This window comes from Lathyrus oleraceus, chromosome 3 (genome assembly GCF_024323335.1).
Source record: "Lathyrus oleraceus cultivar Zhongwan6 chromosome 3, CAAS_Psat_ZW6_1.0, whole genome shotgun sequence".
Classification (NCBI taxonomy): domain Eukaryota; kingdom Viridiplantae; phylum Streptophyta; class Magnoliopsida; order Fabales; family Fabaceae; genus Lathyrus; species Lathyrus oleraceus.
Genome location: NC_066581.1, coordinates 395,011,725 through 395,035,450, shown reverse-complemented (window position 1 = coordinate 395,035,450; position 23,726 = coordinate 395,011,725). Strand labels below are relative to the sequence as shown.

The 23,726-nt window shown below is 36.1% G+C and overlaps 1 protein-coding gene and 2 pseudogenes across 1 annotated transcript; 1 reads left to right on the top strand and 2 right to left on the bottom strand.

Moving 5' to 3' along the window:
- Positions 1-288: 288 nt before the first annotated feature.
- LOC127131425 (50S ribosomal protein L2, chloroplastic-like) lies at positions 289-1,068 on the top strand (annotated as a pseudogene).
- A 693-nt stretch (positions 1,069-1,761) lies between these two features.
- Positions 1,762-4,485, bottom strand: LOC127127919 (maturase K-like; annotated as a pseudogene).
- A 334-nt stretch (positions 4,486-4,819) lies between these two features.
- LOC127127921 (ribulose bisphosphate carboxylase large chain) lies at positions 4,820-6,797 on the bottom strand. The gene has a single exon (XM_051057192.1). The coding sequence runs from the start codon at positions 6,603-6,605 to the stop codon at positions 5,157-5,159; it is 1,449 nt and encodes a 482-aa protein (XP_050913149.1). The 5' UTR covers positions 6,606-6,797; the 3' UTR covers positions 4,820-5,156.
- Positions 6,798-23,726: the final 16,929 nt, after the last annotated feature.

Here is a 23,726-nt window from a genome sequence, read left to right as displayed (position 1 = left end):
GATTCCTCCGGGAAAAAATAGAAATGTCTCCTACGTTACCCGTACTAGGTGTAAGTAGCAACGTAATTTCATAGAGTCATTCGGTCTGAATGCTACATGAAGAACATAAGCCAGATGAAGGAACGGAACAGAAAGACCTAGGATGTAGAAGATCATAACATGAGTCATTCATTCGGAAGATTTTGATTCGTAGATTATATATCCACTCATGTGGTATGGTACTTCGTTATGTCATATATAATCTACGAAATAAACGATATATAAGATGCATCTGTATAGATATTATAATCTACATCCAGAAAGCCGTATGCTTTGGAAGAAGCTTGTATAGTTTGGGAAGGGGTTTTGATTGATCAAAAAGAAGAATCTACTTCAACCGATATGCCGTTAGGCACGGCCATACATAACATAGAAATAACACTTGGAAAGGGTGGACAATTAGCTAGAGCAGCGGGTGCTGTAGCGAAACTGATTGCAAAAGAGGGTAAATCAGCAACATTAAAATTACCTTCTGGAGAGGTCCGTTTGATATCAAAAAACTGCTCAGCAACAGTCGGACAAGTAGGGAATGTTGGGGTAAACCAGAAAAGTTTGGGCAGAGTCGGAGCTAAACGTTGGCGAGGCAAGCGTCCTGTAGTAAGAGGGGTAGTTATGAACCCTGTAGACCATCCACATGGGGGTGGTGAAGGGAGGGCGCCAATTGGTAGAAAAAACCCTCAACTCCTTGGGGTTATCCTGCACTTGGAAGAAGAACTAGAAAAAGCAATAAATATAGTGATAATTTGATTCTTCGTCGCCGTAGTAAATAGTCAGTGGAGCGTAGAGAAAATAGAATTTGTTTCTTCGTCTTTACAAAAGAAAAGAGCAATTTACTATGACATTATATGATTTTCTTTTTTAGAGATTCTATATTTTATTTTAAAAACTTTGAAATATAAAATATAAGAGAAAAAATTCACTTTTTTACAAATTATAAGAGGAATAATTAACAACTATGACACGTTCACGAAAAAAAAACCTTTTGTAGCGAATCATTTATTAAGAAAAATAAAGAAGCTTAACACAAAAGGAGAAAAGGCAATAATAAAAACTTGGTCCAGAAAATCTACCATCATACCTATAATGATTGGGCATACCATTGCTATCCATAATGGAAAAGAGCATTTACCTGTTTATATAACAGATCGTATGGTAGGCCATAAATTGGGAGAATTTTCACCTACTCTAAACTTCGGAGGATTTGCGAAAAATGATAATAAATCTCGTCGTTAAGATTTCTATTAACCTACCACATTACATTTGAAGTTACAAAATTCATATTCATCATTTTTCAATCGGAGGATGAAAAATGATAATACATATCGTGCTTAAGATTTATATTTATCTACCGTTACCATTCATTGAGTGGCTGATTTGGTGGTTCTCAATCAACAACATGAGTGTTGACCTATATTTCCTTAACATTCATTTGACGCTACAATTAGTATTCATCACTAATGATGATTAATTAAGAAATTTATCAATTTGTGTCGAGTCACAACACAAACAAAGCGTGAATGGTAATTAATATTAATAATATTCAAAAATTGAAAGATCGAACTTATGTTTTATGGAGTTGGGCATCTTATTCTATTTTTTTTGAATTGCTTTATTCTGCAGCAGAAAAAGAAAAAAGATATATAAAGATATAGATTAATAAATAAAAAAAAAAGATAGATAAAATAAAAAAGTAGACCCCATAGGTTTTCGCTATCGCGTCTCTCTAAAATTGCAGTCATGGTAAAATCTTGGGTTTATTGAAATTGAATTATCAGGGACTCCCAAGCACACGAATTCTCTATAACTATAGAATTAAGGGCTTGTTATAAAACAGTATAACATGACTTATATACGGGTGTCAACCAATACCAATATCCACCGTATCCTGTTATTGATCTAGATTCAGACATATTTTATTTTTTTACCTCATTTCACCATCCATTCAAAAAAAAAGAAAAAAGGTTTTCTATATTCTCTAGATATGACTTCGCTATGATATGTAATAGTGATCTATTCATTCTTTCGCTATATTAATTATAATATATAATTTATCTATTAATTAGAATGGGTTGCCCGGAACTCGAACCCGGAACTAGTCGGATGGAGTAGAAAATTCCATGTTTAATCAAATAAAACAATAAAAAACCCCTCCCCAAGCCGTGCATGCATTTTTCATTGCACACGGCTTTCCCTATGTATACATCTAAACCTGAGTTACTTTTCCAGAAGAGGAATCTTGAAACTCAACTCTTAACATTTCATAATCCTTTCTATATAGATATATATAATATTTAAGTATCATAACCAATCATTCATCATGGACCAGATCGTTACTGAAAAGAATATCCAAATACCAAATACGATTTCTATGTAACCTCTGCAAAGTAGAGGAATCTCTTGGAAAAATCAAAGAAATAATTTCTTCTTCCTCTGTAAAGAATTCTTGCAATAATTCTTCTGAACCTGATCTTTTCAAAAAAGCGCGTACAGTACTTTTGTGTTTACAAGCCAAAGTTTTAATACAAGAAAGCCGAAGTATATATTTTATTCGATACAAACTTTTTTTTTTTGAGGATCCATTATAATAATGAGAAAGATTTTGCATATTCGCAAAAATCGATCAATAATATCAAAATCGGATGAATCGGCCCAGACCGGCTTACTAATGGGCTCCCCTAATACATTACAAAATTTCGCTTTAGCCAAGGATCTAATTAGAGGAATAATTGGAACTATTATATCCAATTTTTTGATAACAATTTCGATTAGAAATGTATTTTGCAGCATTTGACTCCGTACCACTGAACGATTTAGTCGCACATTTGAAAAATAGCCTAAAAGCTGAAATGAATGTTCGGATAATGGGTTTATATTGATCATTCTTGGTTGAGACCAAACATCAAAAAAACATTGCCATAAATGGATAAAATAGTGTTTCCATTTATTCATCAAAAAAGGCGCATTCTTTGAAGCCAGAATGCATTTTCCTTGATATCGAACATAATGAATGTTAGGATCCTTGAAGAATGTTAAAGGATACGAAAAATCTTTAGCAAAAACTTTTCCAAGATGCTCTCTTTTTCCATAAAAAAAAATTCGCTCAAAAAAATGCTAAAAGATTTGAATCCTAAATGAGAGGATTTATTACGTAGAAAAACGAGGATATATTCATATTCACATACATAAAAATTATGGAGGAACAAAAATAATCTTGGATTACTTTTTGAAAAAGTCGAAATCGATTTTTTGGTAGTAATAAAACTATTCCAATTACAAAAATGATAAAGAAACAGCCGTAATAAATGAAAAAAAAGGGCATCTTTCACCCAGTATCGAAGGATTTGAACTAAGATTTCCAGATGGATAGGATAGGGTATTCGTATATCTGACACATAATTTAAATATGTAAATTTATCTTCCAAAAAGGGGAAAATGGAATGAATTGATCTCAAATTTTTAAAAGATTTGAGGATTTCTGCCTCCTCGAAGGAAGAGCTTAATTGTCGGAAAAATGGAATTTCCACGACGATGGCAAAACCCTCTGATATTATTTGACAATCCAAATTCTTATTATACCCCCAAAATGGATTTTTGGGAGAATCATTAGCCGAAATGATTAAATGATTATGTTGATACATTCGAGTAATTAACCGTTTTACAATTAGTAAACTATATTTATTGTCATAACCTACATTTTCCAAAAAAATGGATCTATGAAAATGATGACTATAAGCAAGTCCATAAATATACTCCCTAAAAAGAAGTGGGTATAGGAAGTCCTGTTGGCGAGATCTAGATCGTTCTAAATATACTTGATATTCCTTCATTTTCTAAATTCGATTTGGTCAAAGGATCAGAGATTCATTGGATTCTCAAATGATACATAGTGCGATACAGTCAAAACAAGGTATTCTATATCTATATTCGAATTGAAATCAAAAACAAATATGAATAGATACCTAGAAAACGAGTTAAAACCGATTAATGGACTATCTCCCCTCGCTTGTTCCTTCTCATTTTAACAAGCTAGTTAGAAATCCTTTATTTTTTGGACCAATTGCTCTTTTGATTTTGGAAAAAAATATCTTTATCAATATACTCTTTCTTCTACATATTTCTTGCTACCCCATAACATAATGGGGTATAGCTAATAATTAGGACTCGTAACAAAAATCCTTAATCCATTCGTGGGAAAAAGTTTTTCCACAGCAAGCACTAATCCTTTTTTAACGTATAATTAGATGTGGTAATCATTCAAATAAAAAATGAAAGCTCGTTGCTTTTTGTTTCCCTATAATTGGAGCAGCTAAGCTCTATCCCTTTATTAATTCAACCCAACGTAATTCATTTGTTCCGAGTCAACAATTCAAAGAAAAATATTGGTCGGATCCAATATGAATGAAAATTTTTTTAGAATTCACCGTTGATACGACATGCTGCTTTTTCCATTCATTCCTTTCTGGATCAGTCGTGGTCTTACAAACCCTACCGATGGTATGAATGAACCAATTAGTTCATAGAAATGTGTAAAAAATGGAGTCGCACTTAAAAGCCGAGTACTCTACCATTGAGTTAGCAACCCTAATCAAATTACAAACAAGGATGTGTATAGCCAATCGCAATAAAAAAAAGATGCAATTCTATAAATAATAGAATCAAATGTTACATATTACATTAAATTACAATGAAAAAAAACAGAAAAAAAATTAGAATCAAAAATGATAGACCACTTATTTAGGACAGTAGTTTTTTTGTGTATTACTATAGTTTTAAATTATTATTATTTTTTACATATTTTTCATATTTCTATTTCACTTTGAATAAAAAAAAAACTTCTTGTTTGTATCAAACAAAATACAACGAATCCACCATTAAGATTAAGTAAAAAACCTATCTGACATGAGTCAATCGATCCATTTATTCACGATCAGATTATATTTGTTTGATACACTGTTGTCAATATTAGTGTTGAAAAAATATATATATATCCTTCGGATCGATAGGATTTATTATAGATACAAACAACAAGTATTGTGTACAGTATTCGGCTCAATCCTTTTAGTAAAAGATTGGGCCGAGTTTAATGGAAATTAATAGAACGAATGATTATTACTGGATTACAAAGTATCCATTGTTGGGAATTCAAATTTGATTTCCTTCCAGACTTCACAAGCAGCAGCTAATTCAGGACTCCATTTGCAAGCTTCACGGATAATTGCATTACCCTCGCGAGCAAGATCACGTCCCTCATTCCGAGCTTGTACACATGCTTCCAGAGCTACTCGATTCGCTACGGCACCAGGTGCATTTCCCCAAGGGTGTCCTAAAGTTCCTCCACCGAATTGGAGTACAGAATCATCTCCAAATATCTCGGTCAGAGCAGGCATATGCCAAACGTGAATACCCCCTGAAGCAACAGGGATAACACCTGGTAAAGAAACCCAATCCTGAGTGAAATAAATACCGCGACTTCTATCTTTTTTAATATAATCATCACGTAGTAAATCAACAAAACCTAAAGTAATCTCCCTTTCTCCTTCAAGTTTACCTACTACAGTACCAGCGTGAATATGATCTCCACCAGACAAACGTAAGGCTTTAGCTAATACACGAAAGTGCATACCATGATTTTTTTGTCTATCGATAATTGCATGCATTGCACGGTGGATATGAAGAAGTAGACCATTATCCCGGCAATAGTGAGACAGGGTAGTATTTGCAGTGAATCCACCTGTTAAGTAGTCATGCATTACGATAGGAACACCCAATTCTCTAGCAAATACAACTCTTTTTAGCATTTCTTCACATGTACCCGCAGTAGCATTCAAATAATGTCCTTTGATTTCACCTGTTTCGGCCTGTGATTTATAAATTGCTTCGGCACAAAATAAGAAACGGTCTCTCCAACGCATAAATGGTTGGGAGTTCACATTTTCATCATCTTTGGTAAAATCAAGTCCCCCGCGGAGACATTCATAAACTGCTCTACCATAATTCTTAGCGGATAAACCCAATTTTGGTTTAATAGTACATCCCAATATGGGACGTCCATACTTGTTCAATTTATCTCTCTCAACTTGGATTCCGTGAGGAGGACCTTGGAAAGTTTTAACATAAGCATAAGGGATTCGCAAATCTTCCAGACGTAGAGCAGGCAAGGTCTTGAACCCAAATACATTACCTACAATGGAGGTAAACATGTTAGTAACAGAACCTTCTTCAAAAAGGTCTAAGGGATAAGCTACATAAGCAATAAATTGATTATCTTCTCCAGGAACAGGCTCGATCTCGTAGCAGCGTCCTTTATAACGATCGAGGCTCGTAAGTCCATCGGTCCACACAGTTGTCCATGTACCAGTGGAAGATTCTGCAGCTACCGCTGCACCTGCTTCTTCAGGCGGAACTCCAGGTTGAGGAGTTACTCGGAATGCTGCCAAGATATCAGTATCTTTGGTTTGATAGTCAGGAGTATAATAAGTCAATTTATAATCTTTAACACCAGCTTTGAACCCAACCTTTGCTTTCGTTTCTGTTTGTGGTGACATAAATCTCCCCCTACAACGCATGAATTAAGAATTATAGCAACAACAACAAGGTCTACTCGACATAACTTAGGAGTTAATAAAACCTTTTTACAAATGATCCATCAACTAATATTATCAATGAATCCGAATGGGTCATTGTTAAATTTTACCATGATATTTGATTTGGGAAATACATCATTATTCTATACTCTTTCATATGTATGGCGCAACCCAACCGTAAGTTAGTTAGAAATGAAAGTTTATTAACATGTTCATATTCAGTTAGTGAGTTTTGATTCTCTGTGATGTGTTTTTGTTAGTTACCGTGGAGCTTCCAATTGTGTGTTATGCAGGGTTATATTTGGTTTTGTTAGCAAATTCGCAGGTTAAAACTGTTAGTTATGAAGGAGCCTGAATTTTGCAGGTGGAAATCGTTTGGAATTTTCGGCTATGCGTTTTGTTGCTTGGATAGTGTTATGCCCTGCATTGTTAGTTGTATTCAATAGTTGCCCCTATTTAATCTGCTTAGACCTTAATGGTCGAATTGTGAGAGCTTTTCGGATATTCAAGGTATGAGTGGATTAAATACCGAAGTATCTAAACATTTTTCCTTTGAGAACAATCATATGAAACATAGGGATGACAATTTGACTTTTATAGGTTCATCTGCCGGAATTTATTAATGTAATGTGGGGATATTTATGGAAAATGAAGGTCACTATATGCATGCTAAATTGTATCTATTATGACACATGAAGCCATGTATGCTAAGTAGCAACAATAGAGTTAGGTTATGGGCCTGGTATAGGAACAAGGAGCCCATAAGCTTAAACATGAAAGGTCTGGAATACCCTTGCAAAAAAGGGGTTTCAAAAATGAATCATCAGTTCAAAAAATGGAAACAAAGTCAACCACAAAGGTATAAAAAAGAAGAAATGCCATCAACCCTGAAGGTTGGGAAAAATTCTACCAATCATGTAGATTGAATAAGGTTCATCAACCACGAAGGTTAGAAAAGATTCGTCAACCATGAAGGTTGGAAACAAAAGATCATCAACCCTAAAGGTTGGAAAAAGATTCAACAACCACGACGGTTAGAAGTAAAGGATCATCAACCGTGAAGATTGGAAGAGATTCAACAACCATGAAGGTTGGAAACAAAGGATCATCAATCCTAAAGGTCAGAAAAAGGTCATCAACCCTAAACGCTGGAAAAATATTCAACAACCACGAAGGTTGGAAACCAAGGATCATCAACCCTAAAGGTTGGAAAAGGAGGTTATCAACTATGAAGGTTGAAAAAAGGTTCATTAACCATGAAGGTTGGAAACATATATCGAGCAAGCTGGGATTTAAAAGATACCAAGCAAGTTGAATTTCGAAGAAAGTGTCAAACCAGCTAGTTTTAAAAAGTACCAGGCAAGTTTTGGATTTGAAGGTGCCAATAAAAAATTGGGCTTTGAAAGATACCAAGCAAGTTGGACTTTGAAAGAAGTGTCAAACCAGCTGGTTTTAAAAGGTACCAGGCAAGTTTGGGATTTGAAGATGTCAATAAAATATTGGGCTTTGATTCCTCCGATTTGCACACATGGCTTTATGCTATGCTAGATGAATAATATGCATGAGTGAAACGACGTGATTAATATATGATGATGATTCATGCAATGGTTAAGCCATATGCTCATATAGAGGGAGGTGGGTATTTTGGGCTAGGATAAGGGATCATTTAGATGTGATTCTCTGACACCTACTTCAAGCTCAATAGTTGTTGTCACCTTTCTTGAACTATGTCTGAAACATGGAGAAAACTTGTACCTACATAACCTGCCTCTGCCTCAACATACTGAATATCTGAACCAACTGCTCCGATTACAAGTTATGGATAACCTCATTATCTAAAAGTCTTAATTGGCTTGCCCTAGTGTCTTGAAATTGTATCCTCTCGATTAACCATATTGAGAGTGATTGACTTCTCGTGTTGTTGAGGTGGTCTGCCCCAACATGAGCCTTGAAGTAATTTTTCCCCTATTTGACTGATTCAGAGAGATTTATAGAATCTCGACGTGGTTGCCCCAGATTGATTGACTTTTGAAGAGATCTGAGCTACTAGTATCAAGAAATTCATCAACCTTCATAATATGTAAGCTTTCTTGATGTCAAGTGACTATTCACAAGTAAACATGCTTATTTTGAAAATGATAATTGCAATTTCATGCTCATGCAAGTTTTGAAACTCAAATGTGTTCACTAAGATTATGACATATAGTGAATGAATCACTGATTACAATGCCATATCAGTATCAATACAAATGACAAGCAAATCATTAAGAGTCAGCTTAACGCGATCTTACAATAGTATGCTTTCGAAATAAAACCTGCTTTAACTAGGTCTTTTGATGGTTGTAACGCGGCCTGGTTCACAGCTTCAGAAAGAAAGGATATAAGGCTCGACGCCTATTTTAACCCACCCATTTTTCGTGATGTTCCTCAGTCCTACATTCAGTTAGCTTAAAACAAACGTTCGTCTTTCAAAAAAGGATTTTGAATATCAACGATGATGGTTATGGAACCTATGGGAGTTTGGAGTGACAGTCACTCATTGTTTGCTTTTGTTTGCAGTCATAAATTTGCTTTTATTGAGGATTTTGATATTGATACTCCGATTCTTTTGTTTTGCTTTCCCTTATTTTTGTTCGGGCTAATCCTTTGGGCTTGTAACCCATCGAGATACCCTAACTTTTGCCTAAGTCAATCTTGTTTTCAAGCTTTTGACTTAGCGGGCTTTAGATCTTGATTTTTTTTTTCATTTCATTTTAACTTTTCTTTTTGTATTATAGAAAATCATGTGATGCTTTTCTTTCTTGATTTATTGCACGGTTCGTGACTATCTCACTTCTTTTGTAGGTAAGGAATAACCATTTTGAATTTGTTATTTCATCCTCTTGAGAGGGATATGATATGATTGATCACTTGACGAGATATTCTCCTTTTGAATTTTGAACGCAAGGTCAAACTAACTGAAGACTTCTCTGCCCCTGGTTAAAAATGAGGGTTTTTTGTGTTAAAGAAAAAAAACTCCTACTTCGAGGCCCAATTTGGCTGATTCATAGAGATTTGTAGGACAATGCCTTACATCATCAACACGGTCTTATTCAAAAACATACAGACAACGATCTTGCGCATTTTAATTGCATCATTCTCTTTTTATTTTGTTTGAACAATAGTATGATACTGATAAAATAAAATATGAGTGAACACTAATGGATTTAAGAAAAACATGCACGTTTATTTCATTATTATTGTCATCTGAAAATCAGACAAGTTTTACAAATGAACAACAAATAACAAACAAGAAAATATTACAAATGAGATGTGATTGATCAAAATGATATTGCTAGCCTGGATACCCCTCTGAAGAAGCAAGTGAATCTGAGAAATTTTCACCACTTACTACATTCACAACTTGTCCACAATGATCTGGCAACAGATTAGTTATGACACTGGGCCCTGCCTCGGAGAATGACAAAACCTTCTAATCAATTAACTCCTGTACTTTGGCCTTGAGGACCAAACAATCCTCTGTAGAATTTCATATGTATCCGACATGGAATGCGCAAGACATATTAGGGTTATGCTTGTGATTGTATGGAGGAGTTTCTTTTGGCATAACTGCCCCTTGCTGAATAAGATACGGGAGCAACTAAGCATATGATATAGGGATCTGGTCACGTTGAAGACGCTTCTTATCATAACGTCTGCCTTGACCTTGACTCTGGTTTCAGTTATCTTGTGGAGGTCACTAATTCTGAGAAACTGGAGCCTATGGAGGTTGCTGATATTGAGGTTGGTATGCATGTTGTTAATATTGAGCAATGGTAATGTACGGATAAGGGTAATATGAAACTGGAGCCTATGGAGGTTGCTGATACTGAGGTTGGTATGCATGTTGTTAATATTGAGCAGTGATAATGTACGGATAAGGGTAATATGAAACTGGAGCCATAGGTGCTTGAACTTGAGGGTGGACATTTTCTATCATGACACTTGCCTCCGCCTCTTTCTTCTTAGCAAAACCATGAGATTTCTTGACCACTGTTTGGTTATCAACACTAGCAATCTTTCCGGTTTTCAGCCCATTCTCAATAAATTCTCCAATGGTTACTATGTCGGCAAAGTTTAATGAAGAACTGTCAACCATCTTCTCATAGTACATACCTTGGAGATTGCTCATGAAGATAACGACCAATTCATCATCTCGCAGGTCTAACTCTATAAGCCATCTCACGCCATATTTGAGCGTATTCTTTGAATGTTTCGCTACTCTTGCTGGCTTGATTTTATAGCTGTAAACTGGTGGGAGCCATATCCAGGTTATATTTATATTGCTTGAGAAAGACTTCAAACAAGTCCTTCCATGATTTGATTTTACTGTGTTTCAGGCCCATATAATAATCTAAGGATGCCCCAAATAAGTTGTCTTGGAAACAATGGATGAGAAGCTCATTATTATCAATGTAGGATGCCATCTTCCTACAATACATGATGACATGACTTCTGGGACAACTTAAACCCTTGCATTTTGGTAGGTCTGGTTCCTTGAACTTAGGAGGAAACACCACATTAGGAACTAGACACGAGTCCTTAGCATCCATACCGTAAGCAGAGAATCCTTCAATGGCTCTGATCTTCTCAATCTATAATCGATAGTTTGCTTATCTATTCTGATATGAACCAAAAGCAATCTAATTAGCAGGCCGAAGATTAGCTTGATGGTTGGGGAGTTGAGCACCCTGAGAAGTTTCCTGAGCAATGATTGGAGGAGAAGCAAGTTGGGGATACCCTTAAGGATACATCAATCCAGGATTAACCATCTAACCAACAGTCTAACCATAGTAACCTTGATATGGAGCATAGGGTGCCCCAGGATACACAAATGGAGGTGCAACAACAGAAGATGCCCCAAGATAAGGAGGAGGTATCTGAACACCTTAATTCAAATTCTGAGCAGTAGGTTGAGTAGCTCTAAGAGGAAGATGGAAATGAAGGCTAGAGCCTCTGTACACATCTTTGTTATCATTAGGAGTTTCAATAATCACTAGTGCAGAAGTTTGAAGAGCCTGTTCAAGATTGATCTCACGGTTGTCGACATTAACCATTTGAGGAGAGTGAGTGGCCATGCCCCAAGGATGGGCAACATAATTAACATTGGCAGGATATACAACAAACAATTGACATGGCCCAAAAGCATTTCCATTAGCAGCTTGAGGAGTAAAATTTGGAGGCAACCCTAGGGATAGGCAACAACATGCCTACTAGTGCCCGACTGACAGAATGGATGGCTAACCATAGGTGACAATGATGGCATCAGTAACTACAACAGTAGTAGGATGAACATCAGAGGTAGAGGTAGTAGCCTTCTGAGCTTGAATGAACTCCATTATGGTGTTCATGTTACCTCAGAAAAGGTTCATTTCTCGCTGGAGCTGAGCCAAGGTTTCCTTGTACATAGAATTCTCTTGTTCCATATATTCCATAATTCTCGATTTGTTAGCCCTCGTGAAGTATTGGTGTCGAAGAGTCGTCGTATTTCTGTCTAAGAAAAGGACAAGGTGAGCTCTTTCTGGTTGATAGTCATGAGATGTAAATGCATGAATGCACATGTTAGGGATGAAATATAAATAATTATGCAACATCCTAAATTCAAAGCCTCGATGGTGTAATAACTCAGGGTCAAAACTCTGGGATATATACAGCAATGCAAAAATGATATGCAATAATGTATGTTAACAACACAAATAATCCGAATAATATGCGCATATTGCCCGATGCAGGATCAAAGGTCCTACGTTCATGAGAATAAAGGTATGTAGAGTTTATGGTTTCCTGTAGAAAAACCCATATTCCCCTCAAAGGTAGGTTCTATCCTCGAAAGGTGATCCTAAAAAGGTTCCTAGAGTCAATGACCCATTTTGAGATACCATTGCCTTAGACGACTGACTCGTCAGACAATGATGCTTCCAAAAGGATCTACTCTAGGTGTGACGTCTCATGTCAACCATGATCGCAGAATAACTCCAAGGAGGTCAAACACGACTCTAGTCACATTGTTATCCTATGTTTGTACTCAAACTCGGGTATAAAGTTTTTCTCTCATGTAACATAGCCCAACCCAACAGAGAGTATAATAGATAATATTCATAATATAAACAACATGAATATAATGATAAAGCGAGTAAAGCGCAAACATAAACACCCTAAGCAAGCTAAAAAAGTAATCAAAACTAGGCTTGACTCCTTTTAGCGACTAGGAAATATTCCAAGTAGCGAAGTATCCCCAACAGAGTCGCCAGCTGAAGCTGGGGATGCTCAAGAAGAGACCACCCAACTACAAGCAAACTCCCCAGCAGAGTCGCCAATTGAAGCTAGTGGAAATATACCCGAATGCATCGAACACTAGAACATACAACAGAGTCCCCATCGAAATTTATTTATTCCCGAAGGAAAGGGAAAATATTGATAAAATACGGGGGAAAGAGATATGTTGGGTAAGGAAGTCGGTTATGCAAAGGGAAGGTATTAGCACCCCTTACATATATGATACTCCATGAGAACCGTTTTGATTGTTCTTGCTCGAATAGGTGTTAGATCTCAAGATTACTCGCGAAAGAATAAGGGAAAACCAAAAGAAATAGATAAAGTTCTCGGTGAGGATTGAGGCCCTCATGTCTAGGTATCCTCATAGTGCAATGAGGAATTCAGAGCTCCGTAGTTCAAAGAACTAGTGGTGCGAGGTGAAAAGAATTGTGCTAAAGGTATGCTATGAACTAAAGGATAATCTGATTTGAACTCCAACAAAGGGTGAAATATGAATCCAAGAGTAAAACTGGTATGAACCAACAAGTGAGGGGCCTAAGGCATGGTGTCACTGTATTGAAATAACCGAAAAGAAAGTAATTAGGTGTTTGGTTTTATAGCACAAACAACTCTTGGTTCACAAGAAGATACAAGATGGAGCTCAAATGGATAGTGTATTTGGCTCAAAGAATAGGGTGTATCACATGAAGTGAATGAAGGTAGAATATGAATGCATCATGGAGATGAATGGAATGAACGACCAAAGTCACAAAATCAGAGATTTGGTAACAAGGTGACTGAAGAGGTTTTGTTTGAAACCAAAGGTAATCGTGTACATTGGAATCCATATGAGAAATGAAATTTGTACCATAGAGGGAAACATGCTTACTGGCCGAAAAAGAAAGAATAAAATGTTTCGGTACGAGCCAAACAACTCTCGGTACAAATGCGGATTTCCATTATATGGTCCTAAAATGGTATATATGGAATTCCAAAGAAAACTGTATTTCGGTTTCAGAGAAATAATATGTCACTAGGGTGAAAGGTTTATGATTGAAAGTAGATGATGAATCATGAAAGATATGAATGGTGCCCTAAGGCGTAAGGAGGAATAAAGAAGTATGCTCACGGAGGATTCGAACCCTCGTGCCTACGTATTCTCATCCTACAATGAGAAAGTCAAAACAATCATAGTTTAGCCCACTAAGGCTAAAACAAAGGGAAATATATTGATTGGATTTCCCAGAGGCAAGGTAGATTGCTTAACAAGCAAGAGTGTGGCACTAACCAATGATGGTAATCAACCACAGAGACAAATGATATATGATTGGCCTATACGCGAGGGGATTTATAAGGCAAGAGATTCGTCTAAGCACAAGAGGTCTTATACGACAAACAATGATTATGAAATGATTGGCCTATACACGAGAGAAATGATAAGGCAAGAGATTCGTCTAAGCACTAGAGATCTTATAAGACGAACAATGATTATGAAATGATTGGCCTACACACGAGAGGATTTACAAGACAAGATATCCGTCTAAGCATGATAGGTCTTATAAGACGAACAATAATTATGAAATGATTGGCCTACACACGAGAGGATTTACAAGGCAAGACAACTTCGTCTAAGCACAAGAGGTCTTATAAGACAAACAATGAATAGGGGGTTTTCCAAGGCACAAGGGAACTTATAAGGCAAACAATGATTGACTGGAGTGGGCCTAAGCGTAAGAGGTATGATAAGGCTCATAATGAATAAGGGTTTACCAAAGAAAAAGAGGACTAACGAGGCAAACAATGATTTCAAATGCTATTATTAGAAAAACTTAGTTCCATGGAATATATCCAAACGCCAACCGTTAGTTGTATGGAGCTGTATTTGTAGTCTATTGAAAAGTATGCAGGTGGAACTAGGTTATGAAACTTGCAGGTTACAGTTGTTTTTTTTTCAGGTGAGCCTTCCATTAATTATAGTGGTTCAATTGTTGTGAATCAGTGGTTGGTGTTTGGATATATTCCATTGAACTAAGCTTTTCTAATAATAGCATTTGAAATCTTTTTTTTTAGCTTTTCAATTATGTCTTTCCAATTTTATATGCTTGGCAATATGATAATGATGTTGCTATTGAAACATAGGTCATGTCTAAAGTATGTTGTGTATGGAATGTGAATCATGGAACCCAATTATTTATTATACGGAATTGAGATTGGAATTCCAATGGTAATGAAGTTTTTGCAGGGCCTATAAGCATATGTGGATGAGCAAGGACATGGCTAGACATTCTTCCTAAACTCGAAGCAAGGTTATGTAACATGATGTAGTACTAATGCATGGACTTTGTATGGACAATGTAATCACATGTAATGAAAACTTTGTAATTATTCTAATCAAATTCGATTTGATCTTGTCAACTCCAATTGTATGTAAATGTTAATGAATGCTAGCTATTTTTGTACATCTTAATCAAATTGGCTTGGCATTTTTAATTCAAAGTGTATATGAATGCAAATGCAAATTATGCAATAAACGCGCGTAGCCCCCCATTGAATCTCAAACACATCTTATTAATGCAATGAATCCAAGCAACATGGGTGACCAATGACCCTGGAAAATGAGATGGACTTTTAAACAACAAAATTAATTTGTTGACTTTGGTCAACTGGCTGACCAAAAAGTCAACAGTTGACCAAAAGCCGGCTTAAGCAAAGAATGCAATTAAGTGTATAATGCACTGTAAATAATCATGCTATTGAATGAATGATGCAAGTTGGATCTTGATTGAATGAATCATGAGCCTAAACACAAACAATGGACTAGAATAAATGCACATAATGCAATGAATCAACATAGATAACATAAGGCTTTTTGAACCCAAATGGATCAACAAGCTCAAAGGCATGCTGCAATCCTCAAATGATCAGGTGGTTTAACCTCGTGAATTAGGATTTCAAGTCAAGCAAAAGGTTATATGCACAAGGACAAGCATCATCGCTCTAGAAGCAAACTCAAACCAAGTGGCTTCCAAAAATTGGGGTTTACTGGATTGATCCATATGAACACAACACCAAGAACCCTATGGCTTGATTCTCAATCAAAACCCTAGCTTGGTTAGGTATAAATAACTCTAAACCTTTGAATCTATGAGGATGCTCATAAATGTTAGTATGAATGAATGATGCATATGAATGGAGTATGAATGAATACAGAATAATCTCGAGCTAATGATCAGATGAAAAATGAAAAGGGGAGGGAAAATTTTGCGGTACGACAACACCAAAAACTCATACCATGAAAACCCATCAATAAAAACCCATTTTTCTATGGTTATATCTTCCTAATTCATCATTTTACTCATAGTTTTCAAGAGTCAATGTCATGTTACAACACATCGTTATCTTTAAATCATCAAGAACACAATCAAGGTTAAAGACCTTCAAAACATCAATCAATGGAATATCATGATCAACAACCTCAAAATAGCATATACATCCACATAATACACAAATTTCACCCTAATTCATCATACAATCAAAATTGATAGCACATCAGAATTTAGATTTACAATACCCAATCCTAAGGAGGTTAAGGGTTCCTCCATCTATCACACATATTCTAACACCCATTAAAGAAGCATATCTCCTCCATTACCTGATTTTCATCCAAAAGCCCATTTGATGTCCTATAGTTCTTCAACCTTAAGCCTTTGCTCCTCCTTTTTGCCTCTTTTGATCTAACTCCCAAAAACATGTTCTAACTCTCTAGGTTCCCAATTCTCTATTTTGTTCCAAGACTTATTTCCTTCCAAAATAGAATATTCATATAATACCCTCCAACTTACCATTGTATTCCTCATTCTATCCTCCATATCTTCCTTATTCTCAACCTTGCCCCGACTTCCTCTATACATCTAATTTCCTCATTATTTTAATTAATTTAAAATTAAATATTATTCTAAAAATTCATTAAAATCTTAATAATTCTAAACACCAATGTCCATCTCATACTCTCCCCATACCCCTATTTCAAGGATACTTACCCCACAACTACATCATAAACAATTTAACATGCCAATCAATTATAATAAAATCCTAAATAATTTGATTAAATCATATAATCTAACTCGGGGTGTTACACTCACCGACATAGTTCGTCGGTTATGGTTTGTATTGAAGGTGGCGACATGGAGAGGCTATGGAGATGGAGGAGGTTGGATGGACGAACTTGTTTGGAGAATAGTGGCGGTGAAGTTTGCTTTGATGAGAATGATGGTTTGAGTTTGGTTTGTTAGAAATTGACAGTGGATGGAGTATGAGATCGGAGCTTATATGATGGTGCAGAGTGTCTTTTCGGTGGTGATTCTTTAAGGAAGGTACGGTGATGTAGGGAGAGATGGAGGGAGACACAATTATGTACGGAGAGGAGATGAAAGGGTAAGTGGATTGTGGTCGAGTGAAGAAAAGAGATGGAGGATGCGTTGAGAAGATGATTGTTATGGTTCTGAGATAGAAAAGAGGGAGTACAGTGGGAGGAAGAGGGAAAAAATCAAGTTCACGTGTTCTGAGATAGAAAGAAATCCAAAAATCGAAGGGAATTAGTGGGTCTGAGTTCTTATCCGTGAGAGAGGAAAGTCATTTTCAAAAGTGAGTCTCCTTTCCCCCAAGGCCTTTTTTTGGATGTTCTTCACTTGAGAAAACTATTTTTCTCCCATTTACAACATGATAGGTGTGTGGCCCTTCCCCATTGGTTCCCCCTTTGTCACATTTTTCCCTCTACTTTTATTTCTTTTTTTCCTTTTCTTTTATTCTCTTATTTCGTGATTTTTGATTGGTGGGTAGAGTAAATGGTGGATAGGGATCCAAGTGTTTTGTGTGTATTGATTGTGAATTATTGATTAATTTTATCCAATGGCCCATATTAACACTAAGAAATGATCTACACGAAATATACTTCTGTAATACAGACAGATAAAGATCAAATTTTCCAGTAAATAGTACTTGGTTGAAAAGACTAAGGTTGATCGAAATGCGAATGCAAATGGGATCAACAAAATTAAATGAGCATGTCGGGTTAAACTACACGAATCGTGGATCAATAAAAATTAAATGAGAACCTGCATACCCGATCTTAAAATTTTTCGCCCGCTAACTTTACGCGAATTTGAAAATCAATTCAACTGATATGTTTGTAAAACCTAAAACTTATTCTAAGCAAAACAACATAAAGTTGGATGCATGAAAGTTTAAAATGTCCGGACAAAATTGTGGTATGACACATTGAATGAATTTCTCTTCATAGTTTGATAAGACAAAAGATTTGCGGTCATATCCCCCTACTTTTCTTTCTTTAACCTTCACTCCTATGATTCCTTCTTCTTCCCCACCATCCTCTAATTCGTTTTCATTCCTTCATTCGTCTTGATTCTCACTTTCTCGCCCCAACACAGTATCTTTGTATGACTTAACTTCATAACTCCTTGCATCCCTTTAAATAAGAGTGTGTTATGTGCGTTACTTTCCTTTTGTTTATCCTTGCTACTTATCAACTCTTCCATGCTACTCTCTTCATTGTGCTCATATCCCATTTCATCATAAATCATCGGCATTGTTGAACCTGGTGAAAACACTGCATTTCCTTCTTTTATCCATTTTGTACTTCTAGCTCTTAGATCATCTTGTTTATTTAGTATCGTGGAGTTTGCCAAGCAAACCCCAATGGTGGCCGGACAATTGCAAGCAAAACCCTAGCAGAGCTTTTATTTTATTATCTTTTGATTTTTTTATTGTTTTTTCCAACTTTTATTTCGATGTCCCCATGTTTCTAAACTAGTTTTCAAAATATCCAAGTTTCAAACAAATCTATTTTTTAATGAAATACAAAAAAAGTGCAGTGGACACCATTGTGTTCATTTAGTTATATTTTAGTCTTTTATGGAATTTTTTTTAGATTTTGAAAAAATATAAATTTTTTGAACCATATATTTAGAACGAATTTTATTAAAATCCGTATAAGAAAATTCTATAAAAAAAAATATTCGCAGAAAATTTCCCAACAAAATAATATATAATTAAAAACACAATAGCATCAATTCCACGTTCACTGCACTTTTCATATAATTTTATTTTCTTAAGCCAATTGATAGTATTAATGAAGGATGAACTTTTTACAAAAATAACCCATTTTTTCAAGGAATTCCCAAAATACCCCTGGTTTCAAAAAAATTCCCAAACTACCCCACTTTCAGGAGGAGGTGTCGCATCCGCGAAAATCAACCGGCGGGCTAAAAACAAAACAAACAGAGCTGCCACCGTGCGTTATTTATCCCAAAGAGGGAAAGGAAACGCTCGGAGTAAACTTGGAAAAGACATGGTCTCGCGACCAAAGAGAGATGGGATCGGGAGTCGGTTATGCGAAGGGAAGGTATTAGCACCCCTACGCATCCGTCGTACTCGACAGGATCCACGCTCAGAAAGATAGAAGAAAGGTTGCTAAACACTGCTCAAAAGAATGCACACACACACTGGAAACAACACAGGTGGAATAAGAGGGGAAAGGGCTCGCTAGGATATCGCATCCTATGCCTACGTATCTCATCTGGAATGAGAATCAGAGCAACCGTAGTTCGGCTCATGCACGCCAAACAAAACACACGCACAGGAAACCGACTGCCAATCGCTGGGCTTACGTCAGACTCCACACAAACAGGCAAACATGGAAACCGAATGCTAATTGCTGGACTTACATCAGACTCCGAACCAACAAACACACACAGGAAACCAACTGCCAATCGCTGGACTTACGTCAGACTGCTACACAAACAAACCACACACAGGAAACCGACTGCCAATCGCTGGACTTACATCAGACTCCTACACACACAAAGGGTTTAACCGGACGCTGAATCGTCAAAAGCAACAACAAAGTTGAACAAACAAACTAACAGGGAGTCTGGTACTCGAGCCTGCTAGTAGTCAAGCAAACACACACAAAAAAGAAAAAAGGTGCCCGGAGAGATCTCGTACGATCTCCTGCCTACGTACCTCATCTGGTATGAGGATCAGGGCAACGTAGTTCCCCTTAACAGGGGAGAAACTTTCTCCTAACCAGAGACTGGGAAATGACAAACTAGAAGGGAGACTGACTCGAGCCTAATAGTTATCATGTAATCCGCAATGGTCCTAGGTTGAGGTTTCTATCTAACTTGCACAGGCAGCAAGCTATCCTAAACAGGACAAACAAAGCAAACATACACACAATTAGCACACACTATATACAAACAAAGTGGGCTCACACAAGGTTAGGCTGTGAAGCACAAGCCAACTGGAATCGGGTGTAGTTAGCTCTTAACCCTAACATTGAGAGTTAGGGTGAAGCAGATGAAATGGGAAGTGAAGATAAGACTTCACAGCTCTTATCCCTGGCCTGGGAGAGCTTCAGACAAATGAAAGTGTGGGAGTTCAGAAAGTTGGAACTCTTCTCCACATATGACTGACACAACATGGATTTTGGGTTAATATCCACAATGCATCAACACAAGATGTGTGAGCAAAGTGGATGACACACTGAATAGCAGGAGATGGATTGCACATCTCTTTTATCTGCTAATTGCCTTATCAAAGGACTTTTCCTGCTTGGCACATAGATAAACAAACACAAGCATTACCTCTTAAGGAGGACTTCAGACAGGTGCCTACCCAAGTAACAGGACAGGTCTTCCAGACTACATGAAGTCAGAAATATCATACCTATGTGGTTAAGCAACCAAGCAAAAGCAAGTTCAAATTGAACTTAAGCAACTTATGTACCTGTTGAAACATCACACAAGTCAGTTAAACTGTACAGACAAACAGATAACATGAATATCAACAGTCAAACCCAATGATCAAAGGCATAAGCCAACAAGTCAAACTCAAATGAGTTAACAATCCTACAAAACACACAATGTTAGTAGTCAAAAGCAAGCATCAAATGCTCAAGTGAGATTGCATCATGAACCATATAACCTGTATGTTCAACCTGAAATCAAAGCTCAAAGATGAGACAAACCACTAGGTTAAGGCCTAGGGTCAAAGAGGGAGAAAAAATTCAAAACAGAACATGAAAATTGACATGAATCAACTTCAATCCATCAAGAACATCATCCAAAAGATCCCACATCAATATCAATTACCAATTCCATTTCACGAACAAAATATGGCAAGGTATGCACATTGTAACCACATTGAGGCAACAGAATAAACAAATGCACATTAATTCAAAAATGCTTCAATTAATTTTAGCAAAAATCATGGGTAAACAGAACATACAACATGATCATCACACAAAAAATTAGGTCATTTGGACAAGTTTAAGCATGGAAAAGAAATTCTATAAGGCAAGGTAAGCACAAACAAGCTCAAATAGGGCACAATTTGGTACATCAACTTAGCACAAGCCTAAAACAGAATTGGAATATGATAAACACTTAAAACCAAAGCTAAAACAAACTTCAATATGTCTATAATCAATGTGCAAAATTTCACATCCATAGGATAAAACACAAGCATTTCACAAATCATTGAAGATCATGACTATTCAAAAGTTCCAAAATGATCATCCAGAATGAAAAATCTCAATCAAATCAGAAATGATTCCAAAAATTCCACAAAAAATCTGAGCATTCAAAACATGCATATCAAGCATCATACAAAAATTCATGGCAATTGGAATTCATTTGATAAGGAAAATTCATTCATCAAGTTGGACATCACAAGGTGTGACTCAAATTGTCACACCTAACTTAGAAAAATCATAACTCAGCAATGGAAATTGATAAAAATGAAAACTCAACACCAAAATGTCCAGAAAGATGTCTAGTTTAAGCATGTAAAATTTCATGGGCATTGGATAAGAATTGAGCATTTCACAATTGATATATCAAGGCAAGGTCAAAACATGACATGTATACACAAACCCTAGGGCAAAATTAAATCCAGCCAGGCATAATTCATGAAAAAATAATGATAAAAAACTAGACACAAAATATGACATAGAAAAAATAACCACATATTTGTTGGACCGATTTTCTATTTATTATGAATTTTTGAAGTGAGAAAAAAATAAAAAAAATGCATGTGGTTTATATGAATATGTGGAGGAAAAATTGAAATGAAGCATGTGGAAATATGGCAGCCAAGATTCGAACCGCCTGCCTTTTCAAAAGAGGAATTAGGCGCGCTGCATGGGATTTCCATGCAGCCAATGAGAGCGCATCATGAGCGAAGCCTAAGGGAACGAAATCATATGGAAAAAACCGTGGCCAAAAGTACTGCACTCATTCTAAGGGAACGGATTTGCATCACGAAAACCGTTGCCTAAACCTAAGCTTCATCTTCTCCAAATTCGCACGGTTATGAACAGTAACTCACCAAGAACTCCAAGAACAAATTTCTCAGAACTTAAAATTGAACATATGAATTGGTAGATCTTTCAACATACATACTAAATCCACTAATAACTAAGCATCTAACACCAAAACATGATCAAATCGAGTAAATTAAAGTTCATGCATCAAACTTCAAACACATGTAACTTCATGAATATTCCACCAAATCACTCGATTCAAATTGCAGAATCATCACCATTAAAAGATCTACAAGAATCACACAACAATTTCAAGAAATAAGAGACACAAATTTTTGACCTCTTGAAGAGCAGCTTTGGATTCGTGTGATTTCAATGCCTTGCAATGCTTCCAATGTGTTCTAGCAAGCTTGTATGAGTGTATGGATGAAGTCTTGAGGCTTGATTGCACTTGATTCAACAAAATTTTGATTCCACCATTGATGAACTCAAGCTATGGATATGCTTCAAACTACACGAATTCACTTGGATCCTGATTCAATCTTGCTCCATAATGCTTAATAATGATGAATTAATCAAGAAAAATGCATGAGATGTGAAGAAATTTTGAGAAAAAATGAGAGAGAATTTTGAGAGACTTTGAGAATTTCTAGATCTAGAATTGGGAAATGTGAAAATTCTGTTATGATTTGTGTTATATATGCTTCACTAATCATGATTAATTAACCTCTAATCAAATGCTAATGAAAAATGGTTAATTTGGAGGTGTTTTGCAAATATTATTTTTTCACCTTATGCATGGCATGGCATGTGAATAGTGCACGTTTTTGCCTTGTATTTCACTCAAAATACTATTTTAAGCCCAATGGAAATGTTAAAATGTGAAAACAATGCATTATTTTTGAATTTTAATTTTCCCTCCAAAAGTCAATTGAAAATGCAAATATTTATATGAATGGAATGCATGCCATGTAATGCCAATTTTGGAAACTAGAGGTCATAACAAGAATTTAGCAAAAAGAGCCACTTGATTTGGACATTTGATGAAGAAGTTATGCTCCTTTGAAGTTCAATGTTCACTTGACCAAGTTTTGATCATATCTCTTCAACCACACATGAGAAATTCATGCTCTTGGACTTTTTGGAAATGGGAGAACACGATCTACAACTTTCATGTTCAACAAAATTTCATTTGAAGCTTTCTTGATGATGTAATCTTGAGGAGAAAAACCTTTCCATTTTTGGCAATTTTGAATTACAAGTCACTTTCTATTTTTGGAAAGTTTTGTCCTGACTTTATTTTCTTCAACGTTGATGTTTGAAATGTCAAATGAGACTTGTTTGAACATGAATGAAGTATTTCTAACCACTTCCCACCTCCAAATCCAACAATTGACTTGTGGTTGACTTTTTCAGTTGACAGATGACCTGGTCATACACAGATGAATTTGAGCCTCAATCAGTTG